At 51.2% G+C, this 18,915-nt stretch overlaps 7 protein-coding genes across 7 annotated transcripts; 5 read left to right on the top strand and 2 right to left on the bottom strand.

Annotated features, from left to right (window-relative positions):
• Positions 1–1,915: 1,915 nt before the first annotated feature.
• HER10_EVM0005644 (uncharacterized protein) lies at positions 1,916–3,456 on the top strand (the record flags this gene model as incomplete). The annotated part of the gene is made up of 5 exons (XM_035475250.1): positions 1,916–2,103; positions 2,160–2,275; positions 2,340–2,510; positions 2,569–2,700; positions 3,431–3,456. The coding sequence occupies 5 exons, from the start codon at positions 1,916–1,918 to the stop codon at positions 3,454–3,456; spliced, it is 633 nt and encodes a 210-aa protein (XP_035328012.1).
• Positions 3,457–3,587: 131 nt separating this feature from the next.
• Positions 3,588–5,184, bottom strand: HER10_EVM0012523 (major facilitator superfamily transporter; the record flags this gene model as incomplete). Its single annotated transcript, XM_035481917.1, has 2 exons — positions 3,588–4,748; positions 4,811–5,184. 2 exons carry the CDS (start codon positions 5,182–5,184, stop codon positions 3,650–3,652), a joined length of 1,473 nt encoding a protein of 490 aa, XP_035328617.1. The 3' UTR covers positions 3,588–3,649.
• A 1,120-nt stretch (positions 5,185–6,304) lies between these two features.
• Positions 6,305–8,684, top strand: HER10_EVM0004766 (uncharacterized protein). Its single transcript, XM_035474399.1, has 5 exons — positions 6,305–7,120; positions 7,170–7,775; positions 7,831–7,893; positions 7,950–8,154; positions 8,220–8,684. Exons 1-5 carry the CDS (start codon positions 6,745–6,747, stop codon positions 8,566–8,568), a joined length of 1,599 nt encoding a protein of 532 aa, XP_035327928.1. The 5' UTR covers positions 6,305–6,744; the 3' UTR covers positions 8,569–8,684.
• Positions 8,685–8,773: 89 nt separating this feature from the next.
• On the bottom strand, positions 8,774–10,877 carry HER10_EVM0013422 (uncharacterized protein). The gene has a single exon (XM_035483212.1). The coding sequence runs from the start codon at positions 9,838–9,840 to the stop codon at positions 8,788–8,790; it is 1,053 nt and encodes a 350-aa protein (XP_035328704.1). The 5' UTR covers positions 9,841–10,877; the 3' UTR covers positions 8,774–8,787.
• Positions 10,878–11,150: 273 nt separating this feature from the next.
• HER10_EVM0005435 (uncharacterized protein) lies at positions 11,151–11,543 on the top strand (the record flags this gene model as incomplete). Its single annotated transcript, XM_035475053.1, has 1 exon — positions 11,151–11,543. The coding sequence occupies one exon, from the start codon at positions 11,151–11,153 to the stop codon at positions 11,541–11,543; it is 393 nt and encodes a 130-aa protein (XP_035327987.1).
• Positions 11,544–13,270: 1,727 nt separating this feature from the next.
• Positions 13,271–15,497, top strand: HER10_EVM0005301 (copper amine oxidase; the record flags this gene model as incomplete). Its single annotated transcript, XM_035474923.1, has 4 exons — positions 13,271–13,498; positions 13,561–13,768; positions 13,819–14,184; positions 14,251–15,497. 4 exons carry the CDS (start codon positions 13,271–13,273, stop codon positions 15,495–15,497), a joined length of 2,049 nt encoding a protein of 682 aa, XP_035327980.1.
• A 1,165-nt stretch (positions 15,498–16,662) lies between these two features.
• On the top strand, positions 16,663–18,591 carry HER10_EVM0011244 (acyltransferase; the record flags this gene model as incomplete). Its single annotated transcript, XM_035480681.1, has 2 exons — positions 16,663–17,411; positions 17,473–18,591. The coding sequence occupies exons 1-2, from the start codon at positions 16,749–16,751 to the stop codon at positions 18,589–18,591; spliced, it is 1,782 nt and encodes a 593-aa protein (XP_035328510.1). The 5' UTR covers positions 16,663–16,748.
• Between the last annotated feature and the right edge of the window lie 324 nt (positions 18,592–18,915).

Here is an 18,915-nt window from a genome sequence, read left to right on the forward strand (position 1 = left end):
ATGAGTGCAAGAATTTTCCAACAGCAAAGCCGAGTAAAAACCGCCGCTAACCATCGCGTCAACATGACTTCGCCGTCAAGTCTTTTGCCTGCCACGGAGCCTGTCCGGAGGTCCAAGCGGGGCCGTATTACGTCCGTGAAATCTCTCAATTGGGCGGACTTGCCGGTTTGTACGTTTTTATTCAAGGGCTGGACTTGTTAAAAGGTGGATATTGTCGCCTTTACAATGTGCCAAGTGACATTCAAATTTGCTCACCAGCCAAGAGAGATAAGGACTTGTAATTTGTGTGGTAAAGAGCTGTTGAACGACAGCCACAATGTAGAATCCTGCTGAGCTGCTCCCGAGGCACAACATCAACATGCGACTTCATATCTGATGTCTCGACCCTTGCGCATATCTCTTCACCTCCCGTTCGTATGATCGGGTTGAAGAGTAACGGCTGCATGCTTTAACCCTCTTTGGCCATGGCGCGAAAATTTCTCCGATCTTGGTTCCTGCATCTCGGGTTTAGAAGGCGGGCTTGGTCTAGGCCCCCACCCGTCAGAGATGGGTCATCTCTTCTCAAGGCGCCTCTTCAGAATCGGGGTTTGGTTACTGGTAGAGCCTTCCACGTGGCGTCTACCCGGCTCTCAGTCTATCAAGTTGCCTTTCGCTACAGATCAGCTGAAGTTTTCGCGCGAAGTTTATCGAGTGAGTAGAGAAGTGAACGGGAGGTAGAGATGTCTACCCGTAGCCTTTATGTTTGCCTAGACCCTCACTATCATCATGTCATTCGCCAGAATTGGTAAGGTCTCGAACTTTACCGCTGCAAATTTCGCCATGTGTCGAAGCTTTTGGGCTAGATGGATCTTCAGAAATCCTGTACCGGGCTATCATTTGGGGTTGGCGAGCAATGAGGCTTGAGAGCTCGACTTAGTCACAACAGAGAAGAAGTAGTTGTGACAATGAATAAGGATGATTACTTAACCTAAAGCATTGGAGCGCTGGATCGTCGCAAAGGCCTTGGTTTTTCCTATCATTGGTTTCAATAGAGGCCCTATAAACCAAAGATTTAGCTGCGCGACCCACCAGTTCATGTGTTTAATTATATGACACAGATGCTGGGGCAGGCATACCCAATCGATAAACTTAGTCGCAGCGGCACCAGACTGCATGCACGCATCACCCGCAGCTGACACTCCGTACAGCATGCTGTGGATACAAGCATTGTATTATAGCTTTCCACTGTTTCGGGTTGGAATGTATTAATCTGGAAATACATTGTAGTTGGTAAAGCTTTCCTGAATAGTTCCGTCATGCTGAGCCGCTCTCACCTGATGGTAATTTTGACTTGAAGGCGTAGGTCTTCTCCATCTAATAAATTACTCAAGAGAAGTTGTTCTTCTTCTCCAAGCAGATACGAAAGAGAAGCGATGTCGAGTGCCTCGATAAGAAGCGCATGCGAAGTCCGTTGACGGATGTGCACGTAGGCAAGATTCACGACAGTGTTGAGGTAGTGCACATTCCGACTTCTTCAGGATTCAGGCTCTAACATAACGGATTATTTAATCCGTTGTTATCGTGGTCTCCCATCGAAGAATCTATTATCCAGTTTATCGCTTATGTGATCGGTTCGCCCACCGGCAGCGGTCCAGGTCTACGGAGCGGAGCAGAACTTTTTGGCACCAATCGAAAGCAGGCCGCTTCCGCTTTGAGACTAAGGGCACCCAGAAACGTCCACTAACAGAGACTCATCTCTCCGCCTCCTGCCCGGCTCAATTATTGCTCCGGTCAACTTCAACATCGTAGGCGGAATGTCGAACGGGGTTCGGGTATCACACAATACGTTCCTGCATTGCTAGTTGTATATAAACAAACAAGCTCTATTACGACTTGATTTTGTTGCAAAGACACTATTTATCCGCCTTTTGGCACAATGACGTCCTCAATGTTGGCAGTTACGGCACCAAGCTTTTGCGAACCGTCCGCATATGAGCTTTCCACAATCCCTCAGCCAGTTGTAACAGAGCCTACCAATGTGGTATTCCGTGTTCATGCAGCGAGTATCAATCCCGTAGATGTCAAGAAGGCAGCAGGAGTCTTCAAGCTCGCGGTCAAAGAGAAGTTCGTTGAGAACCCTGGTCATGCGATGATCTTGCCAACTAACACCAACAAATCAGATTCCCATATCAAATTGGCTATGATTGCTCAGGAACCGTAACAGAAGTGGGCCAGGATGTCAAAGGCATCAAAGTGGGCGACGAGGTTTACTCGCGGCTACCGGAGGCAAGTCGAGGTATGTAAACGCCAAAAAGTTGCGATAGACCATAGGTGCAGGTGCTGAACTACTATATTTGCAGGGGCATGGAGTGAATACGCCAAATGTCCGGAACATTACGTTACTCTCAAACCCAAGAACCTGTCTTTCGATGATGCCGCCTCGTTGCCACTGGCAGGCATGACCGCACTGCAAACTTTGCGACGATACGAGGGATCATTGTCAGGCAAGACGGTCTTCGTACCAGCTGGCTGTGAGTAATATTCATTACAATCTACATGGGAAATTATTGCTAATGATAATCTGCGAAGTGAGTGGCACTGGCGCATATGCGTGTCAGATCGCTAAGAACGTCTTCCATGCCAGCAAAGTGATCACCACTGTCTCAACATCAAAGGTAGACAAGGTACCAGAGTTGCTTGGTAAAGGCACGGTTGACCAAAGTGAGCCTCAATCAGACTACCTAGTTACTTGAACGGAGGGTAGTACCTAACCAGCATCCAGTAATCGACTACACCAAGGAAGACGTAACCCAGGTCATTCCTCGTGGATCCGTTGACTTCATCTTAGACACAACTGGAGACTCTATGTCTTTTCTTCACCTCATGACTCCATCTACAGGTGTTATTGTCTCTATCGCTACGCAGCCCTCCGGTACTCAACTCCAACAATCTAGCGTGATGAAGAGGCCAGATGACCCACGTCTCCCGTGGTTTGCACGCATGGTGTTGAATATGGTTGATACATATCGGAAGGCACGTGCAAAACGCTGGGGTGTCAAATACGAGTACCTCTTCCTCGATCCCAATGCCAAAGACTTGGAAACACTGGCTCTCCATGCAGAAAAAGGAGACGTCCTGCCTGTCGTTGGTCGCAAAGTCGACTTTAGGGACATCGGCGGCGTGAGAGAGGCGTGTACAACTGTGTACAACGGGAAAGGTGGCCTTGGGAAAACGGTGTTCACTATGATCGCGAGTTGAGTTTAGTAGTTTCGGCATAGGCGATAGTTCGCAGGCTTCCACGCAATCTTTTTTGAGTGACGCTTAATCGAAGCGAATCAAATACATTGTCGGTCAACTTTCTTTTCAAGTAGTTGATACAGAGACGTTATGAGATGAGACCTGATACCATACCGTTCATGTTCGGAGAGCAGGATGGAGTCGACTACGCAAGCATTTAGCGTCAGCAATACGACCTAGGTCAAGAATGATGGTCAGCGAAAGGAGCACATGGTTGGAGCGATGGACACTGTAATATGACCCTGATCGGTTTGAGTCAGAGGTTGGCAGTACTGCATCTATTAGGGACGTGTATGTCTAGTGAAGGTATGGGCAGAGGTTTTCTACACCGCCTCTAGTGCTAGTAGTTCTATCAATACCACATCTATTGACTCTATATGGGGTTTCCTTCCCTCACTACATAGAGTAATGACCAGTTGATAAGAGCAACAAGCGTAATGCCCCAGAACGGCGCACCAACAAAGTTGTTACTAAGTCCCCAGCCGAGGACAGTTCCTCCGATAGTAGGTCCAAGCATGCGAGCTGCGGCTGAAGTGCTCGATGCAACACCATGCACGGTGGCTAGCAGGGCGGGGTGCGGAGCAGAGTCGTTGACCAGCATGATCGTTGCCGGCCCTACGAACGTCCTCGACATGACTTGTGCACTCAAGATGACAGACAAAAAGGGCCACAAGAGCGGGCTCTTGTTCGACAACAGGGCGAGATAGGGCAGCGAGCAGTACGCCAGCGCACTGAAGGGGAGGAATGTGCGGTAGGACTGCAGGACACCAAGCCTACTGCTGATCCAGGGAAACAAGAGGATTTGGAGGGGAAGACCGACAGCTCCAATGACTGTGTTAGCAAAGCCAACCTTCTGAGATGACAGACCCAGACCACCCGTGAATCGGAATGGGAGTTGAGCATTGGTATTGTCTGCCTGGGGTGCTGGTAGCATAACGAACAGTATGGAGTTGAAGGCAGAAACGTGGAGAGCCGAGGAAAAGTTCTGAACCAACGTCAAAATAACGTTGCGCGTGCAGATAGCACGCAACGGGGCCCGGCCCTTGTCTTCCACGGGCTTGCTGGACGAATTTTGGTCCTCAACGTCTCCGACTTCGGCCGGCCCGTTTGCATTGCCAATGAGATGATAATCATTAGGCGGGCTTTCCACTCTAAAGACCTTTCTGAGAAGAAAGCGTCCAAGGTCCCGGCCTCGATCTCGGCGGTGGCGCCGGAGTGGATGCGTTTCGTCCAGCCCGAGGACTACTCCCAAAGCCGCAATCATCAAGATGCTTGAGCAGACAAAGTTTGTCAGAGCGTATGGAAATCGTACCATCCACTCGACTCCATCTTCACCACCGAGGAAGGATCCCGGCCCGAAGATTGAGGGTAGAGATTCAATAGGGTCGGCAAGAAATCCACCTAGAAGAGGTCCAATGATGACGCCAACGTTGAAACACATTGGAAGTAGAAGAAAAGCTCGAGATCGGTACCTTTTCAATTTTTAGCACTGATCACGCGACCACAACTGAAATGGGTATCAGGTCACGCATACCTTTTGTCTTCAACAATTTCCGAAATCATGGTCCTGAGAACACCTACGTTCCCATTCAGTGCTCCAGCTAGAACACGGAAGAACACCACTGAGGCATAGGAAGTAGATAAACCCATTCCGATCGCTGAGATACAAGTTCCCAGCAGCCCCACGAGAAGGACTCGCTTTCGACCAAAAAGAGGACTGTCAGCCACATGTCCCCATAACATGCCAGTAACACACTGAGCAGCGGCGAATGCGGCAGTGAGAAGACCGGCCTGTCTTGCAATTGCCGAGTCTGGCAGAGATGGACTGAGAAATTTCAACTGATAAAAGAGGTACGATGTAAGTGACCGCTCAGCCAGCGGTTCGGCCAGGCGGGCAAAGACGACCATGCCCAGCTGCCACTTCTTGGGCATTGACATCCAAGACACTGGTTGTTGGGGTGCTTCTGTCTCAGCCACGAGACTCAAGTCGGGAGTCTGATACGAAGGAACGGCCATATTGGAATGACTGGCTTTGAGAAGCGGTGTCTCATCATTGACAACTACGTCGTCATCTTGATGTTGGTCTCGACTGTTGCGTCTCCCTTGCGAACTTGCCGTCGAGCGAGGGCTTTTTGGGGCCGAGGAATCGTCCGGCCTCGCCATTTTCCTATTGGTAAAACAAAAATACAATGAACAACGGAGAAGGTTCCAATGGCGGCAAAGAAATGCAAGCTGCAAGGTGAGCTTCTAGATCAAATGCTCCTTCTGTCGTATCGATCCACGTTAGCTTCAACCCCAGTACGCCCACACCAAGAAACGCGTGCAGGGATCAAAAGTCCCGCAAGATGCATGCACTTTCAGGTCGGCTCCCACTCACTCGATAGATCGACTTTTGTTAATTCCGAAGTAGTCCAGATGGGCGTGAAAAAGACGTTCAAAGCGTGGTTGATTGACGGATGTTGGCCGCGTAGCAGTCTTGGCAGGCTCGCTCGCTCGAGCCGAGCGGGATAACGTCGTATCACCGAGGAACCATGAAACCTGTTTCCAAGCTGTGATTCGTCCGTTCTTCAACGTCACCTCGTTCGACCTATTGTTGAAGATGAAGAAGAACAAGAGGAAACTATGCGTATCTAGCTCATGCGAGTAAGGTTCGGTCAGTGAGTATATGAAAGCTGCTATTTCCCTCCTGCTTGCGACCTCTTTTCCTCGGGAACCAGCGAGGTTTTATTCAGGGAACCCAGTACTCTGTGTTAGGATCTGATAAAGTCCAGTTGCTCCAGAATGTCATTCAACACCAAACTACCGCGATTTAGACTTCAAGACTTCCCTTGCAACGGCAGGGATTTTGGATCTGCATGAAATATCACTGTGAGAAATTCTGCACAAACAGTAGAGCAATGCTTATTGGCGTCTTGGACAAGATGGACCTCCACTTCTTGCGCCGCCGCTACTCACTTTGGGCTATCCCCGGGACAGATTTTTTCAGTGACAGCGCTTTGGCTTGCTTTGCCTCCTTTGTCGGCCCCAAGGAGACTCATCATGTTCCCAGTTTGGTGGTCCAACCTTGTCATCACCGGGTCTAGCTCCTGCAGATTCATGAATCGAAGGGTCTCTGCAACCTTGATTTCGGCGAACTGTGGATCTAATCTGATTGATTAGATGCGCCTTCGTCGGACTAGACAAGTTCATCGCCTGCTCATCCGCACGTGGTGCCACCCAGTTCCCAAGCGGGAGCGCCTGACGAACGCAGGGCCATCCACGGCTTGCGACCCTAGACGCGTAGTCGGTGTTAGGACCCTCCGTTGCTGTCCATCGGTCAATTTCGGAGTGACATTCATGTAAACTATGCTATAAGAACCAAACTTCGTCAAATATTGACATCGTCTCTCGCTCTACAGTCGACACTCTAGGTTTTTCCACAGTCGGACGATCTCAGCTCAACCTCTTCTCCTCCTCAACACCTAAGCAATGGCTGCCGAAGCAGTGCCGCCCCCTCGGGATGCCGAGCAAGCTCCCGCAGACCATGTCTCTGAGACAAGTCAAACCGAGAAGCAGGGCTTTACAACCGCTGTCTCCGCGTCCCCGGATAGCGACGGAGTCTCAGTCAACAGCAGCCTCAGACCAGTTCCTTTGACATGGAAGCTGGCCTCTGTTGTGTTGGTAACTGCTATTGGATTCGGTTCTCAGTGGAGTTCCGGCCTCAGCGGTGCCATGAAGACAACGATGAAGAAGGAGATGAAGATCAACAACACGCAGTTCTCCCTTTTGGAAGCTAGCGAGGATTTCATGGTCACAGCTCTGATGCTTCTCAGCGGTGTTGTTACGGATAGGATTGGTGGCGCTGGTACGAAGAACCGGAAATCTTGACACGAGCATTGCTGACAGACCACTAGGTGCCATGTTATACGGCAATTTCCTTTACTCAGCCGGCTCGATTCTTGTGGCAGCGGCAGCTCAGACCCGCTCTTACAAATTCATGATTGCGGGCAGAGTGATCCGCTCCCTCGGAGATATCGCGACTCAAGTGGCGCAATACAAAGTCTTTTCATCCTGGTTCGCCCCCGGCAACGGCTTTGCCTCGACTTTGGGCTTCGAGCTGGGCATCGGCAAGATTGGTGCATTTGCTGGAAAATCGTCTGCCAATATCATCGCCAAGAAGACGGGAGATTTCGCTTGGGTGTTTTGGGTTGCCGTTTTCATGAACCTTTTCACGAACGTCATGACGGGCGTGTTTTACTGGTTTACAAAGGTTGCGAACAGCAAATTCCACGGCGTCAGCGACCCAGCCACCGGCGAGAGGTTGAAGGAAAAGACGAAGAAGTTCGAGTTGCGGAAGGTTCTCGAGTTGCCGTGGGCCTTCTGGGCAGTCATGGGCTTCTCATTATTCGAAACGAGTACCGCCATCGTCTTCCTGCAGAACGCCACCGAGCTCGCCGAGCAGCGCTTCGGCACAAGCTCCATCACTGCCGGTTGGTACAGCGCTACGTTGCAATATGCCGGTAATTATTTGCTCTCTCGTTTTCCCAGTGCCCTTCAGTCAGCTAATATAAGTAGGATTCTTCGTTGTTCCCCTATTGGGAGTCTTCCTTGACCTCTACGGTAACCGTATCTCAGTCTGTAAGTGTTGATCGATTCCACAAAAATGAGGTCTTGTAACTAACACAGCCCCCTAGTGGTCTTCTGTGGCATCGGAATGTTTACCTCCATGTTGCTCGTGTGCTTCGCCAATACCACTCAGGGCACTGCTGCGAGTTTCGGAGTCTTCGCTTTCGCCTACTGCTTTGGACCGGCCACAATTATTGACAGTATCCGCACATCAATGTGGGACTCAACCGTCTTTGGTTCAGCATATGCTCTGAAGATCACAATGAACAACGCGTAAGACTTTTTGCTCAAAACCTTTCCTGATGCTCGTCCAAGCTAATATGATGCTTCTTCTGCAGGATGAACATTGTCGTCCGCGTCATTACTGGCGTCATCCAAGACAACGACAACAACTCTTACGACAAGGTGACTATTGTCTACGTCATTCTTGCTGGAATCTCGGTGGTCGTTTCCTTCCTTCTGACGTTTGCTTCCTGGAAGTCCGTCGACCTGGGACACCTTCAGTGGACACGCAAACTGCGCATTGCGCGTGGCGAGATCCTCAACGTCAGAAAGGAGAGGTTCTACGGACAGAATGGCGAGAAGAACAGACTGATCTCCAAGAGCTGCTTCGTAGCATTGATCGTGCTTATCTTGGGAAGTTGGTGTGGATACTTCTGGGGAGTTGCGACTGGCAACAACTCTTGATGACTTGAGCAGAGGACGAAACAGGTTGCGATGACTCGTAAGGGACATTCAACATCGTAAAACATGGTCATAATGATCATGATGAAGTAATATTTAGTTGAACTAATACAATTGACGATAAGCGGTCATTCCGGTTGCTATGAAGCTTACTTCCAGCGCAGCGTCATGTAGCTCAAGTAATGTGCAGATAAGCAAAACTTCTACCGTGGCGTCGATGGTTTAGCGGAGAAGAAAGCCGGGGTAAACCGGATCAGAAGGATCGATGTAGAAGTTCATCCGCCCGACCAGATTGGCGTGACCTCGGACGCGTGGGATACAGGCAGGAAAGCCTTCCACGGGACTTGTCTCTTCGGATACAATGTCGGCTTGAAAGCGGGTAGAAACGATGGACTGGTGCATAAGCTTGGAGCGACCCGGTGCTATCCTGCCCTGCGCAAGCAGCACAGCAAGCCTTGCGCAGGTACCCGAACCGCACGGAGAACGATCAATTTGTCCATCAGCAAAGACGGTGACGTTTCTCTGTTTCACCTCGTCTCGCTCTTTACTGACATCGCCTTCTTCGTTGTAGAAGATCACGCCATATAGATCGTAGGTGCCATAGTTGGCCTTGCCACCGATGGAAGCTTTGATCTCTCTGCCAAGTTTGATAAAGTCTTGATGGCTGCCAGGCTCCACCATAAGTCCGATCTGAGATGCATCCAGCGTAGCGTAGACTGCACCAGCAAAGGCAAGGTCGACGTGAATAGTTGCATGATGAGACGGGATCTGGACCTCCAGGTCCTTGACAAGTTGGTAGCTCAATACGTTAACAAAGTCGGTATAGACAGGTGTGCCCTGCTTAACGCCTACGCTGGCAACCACGCGCCCAGAAGGAACATCGATGATGACGTCGACAACTCCGTCATCTTTGGGTGCTTCAACGAGTCCCTTGGTAACAGCCCAGTATCCCAAGGCGATAGTTCCATGCCCGCATGCAGTCGAAAATCCGTCTTTATGCCAGAACATGACCCCAAAGTGAGCCCCAGAATCATCAGGCGGCGTGATGAAACCTCCGTACATGTCCGCGTGGCCGCGGGGCTCGTGGCATAGTGATTGGCGAAGCTCATCTAACGGGTGGCCAGGAGTCTTGATAACTGCGAAACGACGATCGGCTACGGTTTGGGCCTCGGGTAGATAACCGTTTGGCAGCCTGTCCACGATACGGAAAGGTTCGCCGGCAGTATGCCAATCCTCGGACTCGACCCAGAAAGGGCTCTTCTCACTAGTAGACATCGTGAATGCCAGGGCGGATGGAGACCTTGGGCAAATGGATTGTTCTGGCACTTTCGAAAAGGTAAAGAGTAAACGTCAGTCTAGGTTCCTCAGTGGATCAGTCTGTTTTTGACAGGATACGTCTGAAATAAGTACGTGCCAGGGCCCTCCGATATAGGCGTCCTCAGAATCTCACCCGGCGCAGGCTGGATAACGGCAATGCCCCGCATCGGAAGGCCGACCCGGTCCGGTCAAGATGGGGCCCGGAAGAGGGTCCCGAGAATACGAGAAATACTGAGGATTTTCGTATTAGCCAATGGGCCCTTCAAAAATCATTGTGAATGCGCGGAATTAGCGATTACCTTTGCAAAGCAAGATGCCAAAAAAACCGCGGTTTTTCATTTTCCAGATGATAGGAGACTCCAAGGTTTTGTTAGATTTTGAGACTTTTTGCGGACTGAATAATGCTCATATCAATTAGCTGGACTGGAAGCTGACTGCGAGTGGCTTTGGTAAAAAAGGGTAGTCGCTAAAACAGTGATAGGGGCTTAAATGAACCCTGGTTTAGCCGAAACTCATTTGTGAAGAGTTTACGAGACATTTCAATCTTCTCAGGCTTCTTGTCTCTTGTCGTGAGCTCCGAAGTGAATCGCACTTGTTGGCCGCTGTGTTAAGTGTGATGCACATATGCTTCTGAAAAGCCTGGGCAGGATGGAGCCGAATTCGACGGAAGTCGGAGGATGCGGGTCCGGCTTCTTCACAAGGATGTACTTGGTCAAATGAACGAATCAGAAAACTTGAGAATAATCGCTACGTCGGTATCAGAATGATTTGAACAAGTTTCCTCTGTCCTCAATGATAGGGCTTCTGGCACAAACGCGAAGCCGAGGGCGGGCCTTACCTGATTGAGGCCTTCCACGACGGAGGTCTGTGAAAGACTTACAATGATCCGCCGTACCCTCATAGAAACTGACAATGCATGAATTGTAGAGCTTTCTGCTGATCAAAAGACACGGAAATCGCTCACATTTGGTATCGGGGAGAGTCTTAGGCCGAACTCTGAAGCCCCAGTGAGATCAGGGTGAGCCTATGACCCGTGAGGGATGAATCTGGGGTTTTGACCAGGGCCGCGTCTTGGCTTCCTGATGAGGCCTAGCGCCGATCGCATATCCTGCCGGCCTCCCGGTCCGCCGGGTCTGCCATTTGATAAGAAAAACACCCCGCCCGCCAACCTTCACCACCTCGGCCTCCACACCTCGCCCGGACCCAACTTCACGCAAACATCCAACGTCAAAGACACTCGGCAGCCAACCAACGATGTTCCATCCATCATGCCAGACGCGTCCCACGCTTCCGTTTCGTGCTGGACCTGTCGGCAGAAGCGGGCCAAGTGTGACAGACTCCTCCCGACTTGCCTCCGCTGTACCTCCTTGAAGCTTCGGTGTCAAGGATATGACCGGCCGAAGAAGTTAGTGTGGACCAATAGTGTGGCCAGCCGAGGCAAGATGATGGGAAAAGCCACATACGGCGCAGATCAAGAACCGAGTGATGATCTTATAGCAGCAAGACCTTGTCAGTCTGGCCCTCTCTCAGTGGGACACTCTCGGGACACTTTGCGCGAAGCACTGCCGGCATCATTTGGCGCGCCATGGTCTCTCATCGACCCCGACCTGCAAGACATGTCAATTGATTGCCGGAAGTACATACGCTACTGTAAGCTGTAACCCAGACCGGAATCATCCCACGGTGAAGGCGCTGACCATGCTGTGTTAGTTGACATGGAAATGTCCAAGGAATGTGTCGTTTACCAGACATCCAGCAATCCTTTCTTGTCCCTTATGCCGCTTATGTCCAGGAGCCATGCCTTGTCCCATGCTATGATCGCGATCTCGGCCTTCCACTACTCTCATCGGCTTGTCATCAACCAGATGCAAATTTCCTGTGCGGAAAGAAGGCTTCTTGAGGTTGACAATACTTCACTGTGGCATAAGTCACAGGGACGCGACTGGCAGCTGAGCCAGCCAAACTTCTCACCCTCACTGCGTGTAGCTCTAGCTCATAAGCAAAGAGCTCTGCAATATCTCAAGGTAGAAATCCGAGACGACGATGTGACAAACAACGATGCCGCCGTGGCAGCTATCGTTCTATTTATCTGCATGGACGTGGTTGAGTTTGGCAGCCGTGGATGGGAGCATCACTTGGGAGGTGCCGGCGAAATACTCCAACAGCGGAAAGCTACCCTTCAGAATCGCAGTCTTGGAACCAATCATTGGCTGGAGTATTTTGAAACAGCCTACACGACGTAAGGGCACTTCCTGAAAGCTTTTGCGTGGACTCGTTCCTGACTTTCCTCGTAGATTTGGGATCATGGGCGCAACACTGGCGCCAGCGAAGGGCTCTTTCGCTCAGCAACTAGCATCCCTTGACCCGTCTCTCCTAAGGATCTTGCGCCAGTCTGAAGATCAAACTTGGGTTGGCTGTCCTGCCGAGCTGCTGTACCTGGTTTCCGTCATCAACTCTATGCGATCAATCTCGACATGTTCTGAAGCAAAGCAGCTGAAGGTCGATGAGCTGTGCAAAGGTCTCGAGAACTTCTCGCCATCAGCTTGGGCAGAGAATTTCCCAGATCCGGAGCACTATCAGTCGCGATCGCACCTTGCGCACGCTTACAAGGCGGCGGTTGAAGTATATGCCTCTCACATCGTAGGGCCGCTGCTCGATCAAGGGCATAATTTCTCTGACCTGTATCTCGAAGGGGTAACTCGATCCGCCATACTCCATATGCTCTCCATTTCAGCCCAGGACTTCCATGTGAAGAGCCTGGTGTGGCCGGCCTTTGTCGTTGGGGCAGAGATTCAAGCGGCCGATCTTAGGATCATGGTACGGGAAATCTTCAGGAATATCTGGATATCATCGTGTTGCTACAATGTTAGAAATGCCATTGAGATGCTGGAAAGGATCTGGGCCCGAGACGATGATGAGAAGATGGCAAAGTCTTGGCTCAACTATCTCTGGTCACTGGAAGATAGTTGGCTATTCCTTTAGCCCAGACCAATCGACATCTACGAAAGTCAAGGCGACAAACCGGAGCCCGAGGACAGAGCTTCGGACAAGGATGATACATGTACTTGGTGATAAGCAGCGATGCCAAGGTGCCGTGACAGCATGGAACGAAGCTGCAGGACGCTTATACCCGGATGGGGCATGCGGGTCAAGTGCCACTCCTAAAATGTGGATCACCTGCGCCGAACTTACGTCGCTGCAACGGGGTCCGATAAGAAGGAGAGTTCCCGCCCCGGTTTGAGGCCAGCAACAACGGTGCCGCCAAACATCCACGCATCCACACCTTACCGGACTCCGTTTATAAGACCTTTCTGTTCCCTCATCTGTGCTTGAAATTATCTTGAGTCTCTTCATTTACAATCCCTCAACTACATAGCCTATCTCCAGCATGTCAGCACCACACCCCCTCTGCCCCCTCTCGGGTGCGGAGATCAAAGCCGCAGCTCAAGTGATCCAGACTGCTTGGCCAACATCTGTTTCTCTTCGGTTCAAGGTGGTGACTCTCAGTGAACCCGCCAAGGGAGAACTGGCACCTTACCTGGACGCAAAGGACAAGGGACTGTCCGCTACTCAACCTGACCGCAGGGCTTTCCTTGCGTACTACATCCGGGGAACGGTACGACGACCAGGCTTCGCTTACTTGAGCTCCGACAAGAAAACTGACAAGACCCATCATAGGATCTCTTTCACGAAGCGGTGGTCAATCTGACAAGCGGAAAGGTTGAGAGCAACCTCAAGCTTGGTGCCAATGTCCACGGCAACGTCGACTATGATGAGGCTCAGTTGGTCGAGAAGATTGCACTCGAGGACCCCAAGGTCCTTGCCGAGATTAAGAAGCTCGAGCTACCTGAAGGCACAGTCGTCTGCGCTGATCCTTGGATCTACGGTGGGTGTCTGAACTAAGTGTTCGTGTTTCTTACAACTAAGTTCCACCAGGATCTGATGGTGTCAACGATGATGCCCGTCTATATCAAGTTTTCCTCTATATGAGAGACCCCAACAACTCATCCGAACCCGACTCTAATCACTATGCTTTCCCGTTACCGATTCTGCCTGTGGTTGAATGCAACGAGTACAAGATCATCCGCATTGACATTCTTCCCACTGGTGCGGACAACACCATCAAGCCCCTCAGCCCATACACGCCTAAGCCAGGAAACGAGTACATCCCTGAAGCCCAGAACCTCCGGAAAGATCTCAAACCTCTGCAGGTTGTCCAACCCGAGGGACCGAGTTTCACCGTCACGCCCGTGGGAGAGACCGGAAATGTGCTCGAGTGGCAGAAGTGGAGTTTCTTCATTGGTATGTACAGCGTACTTGAGAGAGAACAAAATGGCCGGGAGTAGTGGCTAACACAGAGTCTTTCAGGCTTCAACCAGCGCGAAGGTATGGTGTTGTACAACGTCAAGTACGATGGCCGTCCGCTATTCTACAGACTGTCGCTCTCAGAGATGAGTGTGCCCTATGGTGACCCGCGTCATCCCTTCCATAAGAAAGCCGCTTTCGATCTCGGTGATGCGGGCGCGGGAGCCACTGCCAACAACTTGCAGCTGGGCTGTGACTGCCTAGGAAGCATTCAGTATCTCAGTGGTGTAATTTCCGATGACCGCGGTCAGCCGGAGTCCAGAGATAACTGCATCTGCATCCACGAGCAAGATGCAGGCATTGGCTGGAAGCACACCAACTACCGTACAGGACGTGCCGCGCTCGTCCGATCTCGCGAATTAGTGCTCCAGAGCATCATTACGGTCTCCAACTATGAGTACATCTTGATGTTCTTGTTTAATCAGGCGGGTGAGGTGACTTACGAAGTCCGAGCTACCGGCATCCTATCAACACAGCCCATTGACCATGAGCTGGACAAGGTCGGCACGTCTTTCGGTACCGTTGTCCACCCTGGTGTCCTCGCGGGACACCATCAACACATCTTCTCCCTGCGTGTCGACCCCATGATCGATGGACACACCAACCAGCTGGTGTACTCGGAAGCGCACAAAATGCCGCGCGATCCCAACTGGAACCCCCACGGCACAGGTTACGAAGTCATCGACAAGGTCGTGGAGAAAACATCGGGTCTTGACCTTGACTTTGACGTGAACCGCACGTTCAAGATCACCAACCCCAATTCCCTCAACCCCATCAACGGGAAACCAGTGGCCTACAAGATCATGGCGCCGCCTTTTCAGAAGCTGATGAGCGACAACGACAGCTTTAACTACAAGCGTGCTGAGTTCGCGGACCACAACATCTATGTCACAACACATCGAGACCGGGAGCTTTACGCCGGCGGTTGGTATACCAATCAGTCTCGTGGAGGCACCGGTGTTAGGGGCTGGTCTGAGCGAAATGAGACATTGACTGCCGAGTCTGACATTGTCGTCTGGGTGCAGTTTGGCATCAACCATGTGCCAAGAATCGAAGACTTCCCCGTCATGCCGGTCGAAATTCTCAAGGTACATCTGAAGCCGGTCAACTTCTTTGACAAGAACCCCGCATTGGATGTGCCTCCTAGTGAGCAGAGTTTTAACAAGAGCACTCTGGTTGAAACTAGCAAGGCTGCAAAGGGGGGTGACGGCTGTGGTTGCGACGGCCCTGCTGCAACATCGAAGCTATAGCCGCCAAATTCTTGCATGTACTTTTCCATCCAGGCAGGCCACTGTTTCCCCAGAATACATGTCTACCTACTATCAAATCATTTTCCCGTATTCAATAGCTGTGGCAAAGGAAAGGGCCCGAGGATTACCTATACGCGAATAAGGGGACTTTCCACCTCCATCTACCTAAGGGATGTCTCTGAGGGGCGATATGATAACACTGCATACCAAAGATTATGAACCGACCTCTTCATATCATGATTGGTATGGAGATATTGGCCCTTGTTTAAACTTTTAAGTCTATCGTGCATGTGGATAGTGGCTAGATTCATCGGGTCACTTGCGACGGTGCTTCCGAAGTTCCGACTACCGAGTGGTACCATGGCTTGCGGCTGAAATTCTTCACGCCAAGCCCAAGGAACTGCGAATTCCAACTCCGTCACTTGTGGCTGAGATAACGGTACCATACAATGATCATAGCAGGACTTGAAATTAGTGGCCATCTTTCCGTCGTTGTCTTGATGCTTGTGATGCATCCCATCGGCATCGAGCTGAGCATTGCGTTCTCAACCTTGTGCTCCTATGATCGGAATGTTTACATGTCGCGGGCCGAGACTATGCCCCTCGCCACTCGGTAAGCAACTCCGGTAGCTTATTGGCAGGCATAAAAGAGCGTGGAATGCGGGTGTGGGGTTGTTCATGAGATCACGACACTCCCTCCAGCGTGGCAGCGAATCTCCTCGCGCAAGCTTGGTAGGGGTCGAAATCGTGTAACAAACACGTTTTGCATGGAATGTCTCGCAATGGACTCTCCCAAATGTGTGTAACGGCGACTAACCCCATCAGTGCCGAGATCTCCCTGGCCCCTGACTTAACCGCCCATGTCTCACAACTCAAAAGCATGGTGGCGCGGGCGGAACGATTAGCCTCACGAATGCACTAGTGCAGGCCCAACACCTTAGTTGCTCAGAAAGGTCGAGCTCATGTATTCGAAAGTCAACATTGCGATAATACTCGATCGTTGTTTTCATTCTTCTGTCTTGGGCGAAGTCCGACTACTCATCTACGCAGGCTTGAACATATCGGGTTACGATCCTGGCTTCGATGAGTGCCATCTCGAAGCCCCCTTGTTAGTGTCGAAGCTTGAATGTCTTTGGGCTTGACTGAGACACAGCCATATATGATTGGGAATGCTGATGTATCTTGTGGCCTCTCATTGCATTGCCTCAGTCTCGGGCAGACCACTCGCTGGTGAGCGGTGTTCCGATTCGGATGCGATTCCTCATCCGGCCCTGTTCGCCCTCTCCTCCCTTGGCATTCCCATTCCTGATTGCCTCGGTTTCTTATCGGCACAGCTTGTCCGCTAGGACTCATACATCGCAGCCTCACGTCTTGAGTTATAAACTCGTGAAGCCTATTCACTGCAGAAAACCGGGAGACTCACAACAATACTACCTCTCGAACAGTTCTTTTCAAACCAGACCGCCTCCTCACCACGAGCTTGTTTCCTTGCTTCTCTCGAATCTCTATTGTCTAATACAGCTCGAGATGCTGAACCAAGGCGAGCTCGGCACGGCCATGAAGGTCCTCTCCAAGGAATCCGCCGATACCGTACGTGGCTGGTTCTCGGGAGAGCAGGCGGGCGAGTCCTACGAGCCACTCCTTGAAGACGAGGAAGCAGATCTTTCGGCAGATCTCTCTGAACTATCGTACGAAGAAGAAAAGCCAATTGAGTACACCAGAAGGAGTTGGTTTCGATTCCGCCGTTTCCATGCACGACGCATCTTCTGGACCTTGGTGCCATCGTTCGTGGCCCACGCATACGGCCATGGGGACGAAGATTCCGTGGTCCCTGAATCCCACTCAACGTCGTACCTGAACGGCCTCCGCGGCATCGCGGCAATGGTTGTCATTATCCTCCATTACACTGATGATGTGAGCATCCATTGAATGGGATATACCATTATGAGAAGATGGCTGATAATCTGGTGCTTAGTTCGTTTACATCAATCATGGCTGGGGAGAGGATCCGAACAACCACTACTTATTGCAACTCCCATTCATCCGACTTATCCACTGCGGAGTCTTGAGCGTCATGATCTTCTTCGTCCTCAGCGGCTTTGTGCTCACATATAGCCCGTTGAAGAAGGCTCACAGTGGACAAGTCGAAGCCTGCATTGGGTCCCTTCCATCAAGCGTTTTCCGCCGCGGTATGCGGCTATTTTTCCCGACTATCCCCCTCCTTTTCATTGTTCTCGTCTTGAAAACATACGGGTTGTACTACAATAGCGGAAGCAGGGATCCCGAGGCAGCCCCAGCCACCGGCATCTTGGCGCTTCTCGTCTTGATATGGCAAAACTTCATCATCATCACGACTCAGACTACCACCGCCAGCTTCTTGCCTCAGGCCTGGACACTGTCAGTTGAGTTCAGGGGATCAATTCTCGTGTTCCTGTGCTGCTTGGCCCTGGCACGGGTGTCCCCCCTGGCCCGGCTATCTGTGGTAGCGATCATTTTCGTTTTCTTCTGGACCCTCGGCGCGGATGGAGACATGTGGCAGCCCTGCCTCTTTCTCTGGGGCATGGTTCTCGCTGACATCCGCCATTTGCGGAACAAGCTACCGAGCCTGGAAGGTTCACTTGAGAGAACGGCTTCGTACAGCTGGTGGCTGGTCTTTGTGTTCTCGCTCTGGCTGGGAGGCTACCCCATCAATGGCCACACCTTCAATGCCGTGGGATACGGGTGGCTCGAAATGTTCCCCACGTTCGGCCAGGACCCGGCGCGCACTTTCCCGGCTGTCGGTGCCATGATACTGGTAACCTCCCTGGAGAACCTGCCGCCTTTGCAGCGCTTGTTGAACGCGCGCTGGGTGTTGTACCTGGGCGAGGTCAGCTTCGGCATGTATCTGGTTCACTGGGCTGTCGAGAGGTCTTTCCTCGGCCTGGGTCTCAAGTTCTCGATGCAGAACGCCGGGTATTCTCTCGGTGTGGCTTGGACTTGCAGTTTTACCGTCGTAATTGTGCTCACCTTGTGGTTCGGAGATTTGCACTGGAGATTTGTTGACCAGAAGTGCGTTCGACTTGCACGCTGGTTGACTACGACATTGGGAGTGTAGTATGGGAGCATTCATTCCGAGACTATCTATAATCATGATTCCTTAGCATTGTTGTATTGGTTTACTCTAGAGATCACATGTAGATTGACGGCGTTCAGATGATTTTTCCAGCGTCTTCTATTATACCTCTTGACTCTTGTTATTGGATCTAACCGGTGATGAATGGTATTGGAATCGCGCCAACGGCGACCTTCTTGGCTTATGGCCCTGTTGTGATCGGTGTCGAGAGCTCCAGATTGATAGAGCTCCACGACCACCCATACAAGGGCTAGCAGTCTTAAAGACGTGTTTTAAGCAGATGCGATCGATGTCCCCGATTACGAG

The sequence above is a fragment of the Colletotrichum scovillei genome, assembly GCF_011075155.1.
Source record: "Colletotrichum scovillei strain TJNH1 chromosome Unknown Contig00010, whole genome shotgun sequence".
NCBI lineage: Eukaryota > Fungi > Ascomycota > Sordariomycetes > Glomerellales > Glomerellaceae > Colletotrichum > Colletotrichum scovillei.

What these genes read in the sequence shown, in the direction of transcription:
- HER10_EVM0004766 (XM_035474399.1), top strand. Translation starts at nt 6,745, where the DNA reads ATGGCTGCCGAAGCAGTGCCGCCCCCTCGGGATGCCGAGCAAGCTCCC. An exon ending in CGCTACGTTGCAATATGCCG is followed by an intron (nt 7,776 to 7,830) that starts GTAATTATTTGC and finishes TAATATAAGTAG; the next exon opens with GATTCTTCGTTGTTCCCCTA. An exon ending in AAGATCACAATGAACAACGC is followed by an intron (nt 8,155 to 8,219) that starts GTAAGACTTTTT and finishes CTTCTTCTGCAG; the next exon opens with GATGAACATTGTCGTCCGCG.
- HER10_EVM0013422 (XM_035483212.1), bottom strand. Translation starts at nt 9,840, where the DNA reads ATGTCTACTAGTGAGAAGAGCCCTTTCTGGGTCGAGTCCGAGGATTGG.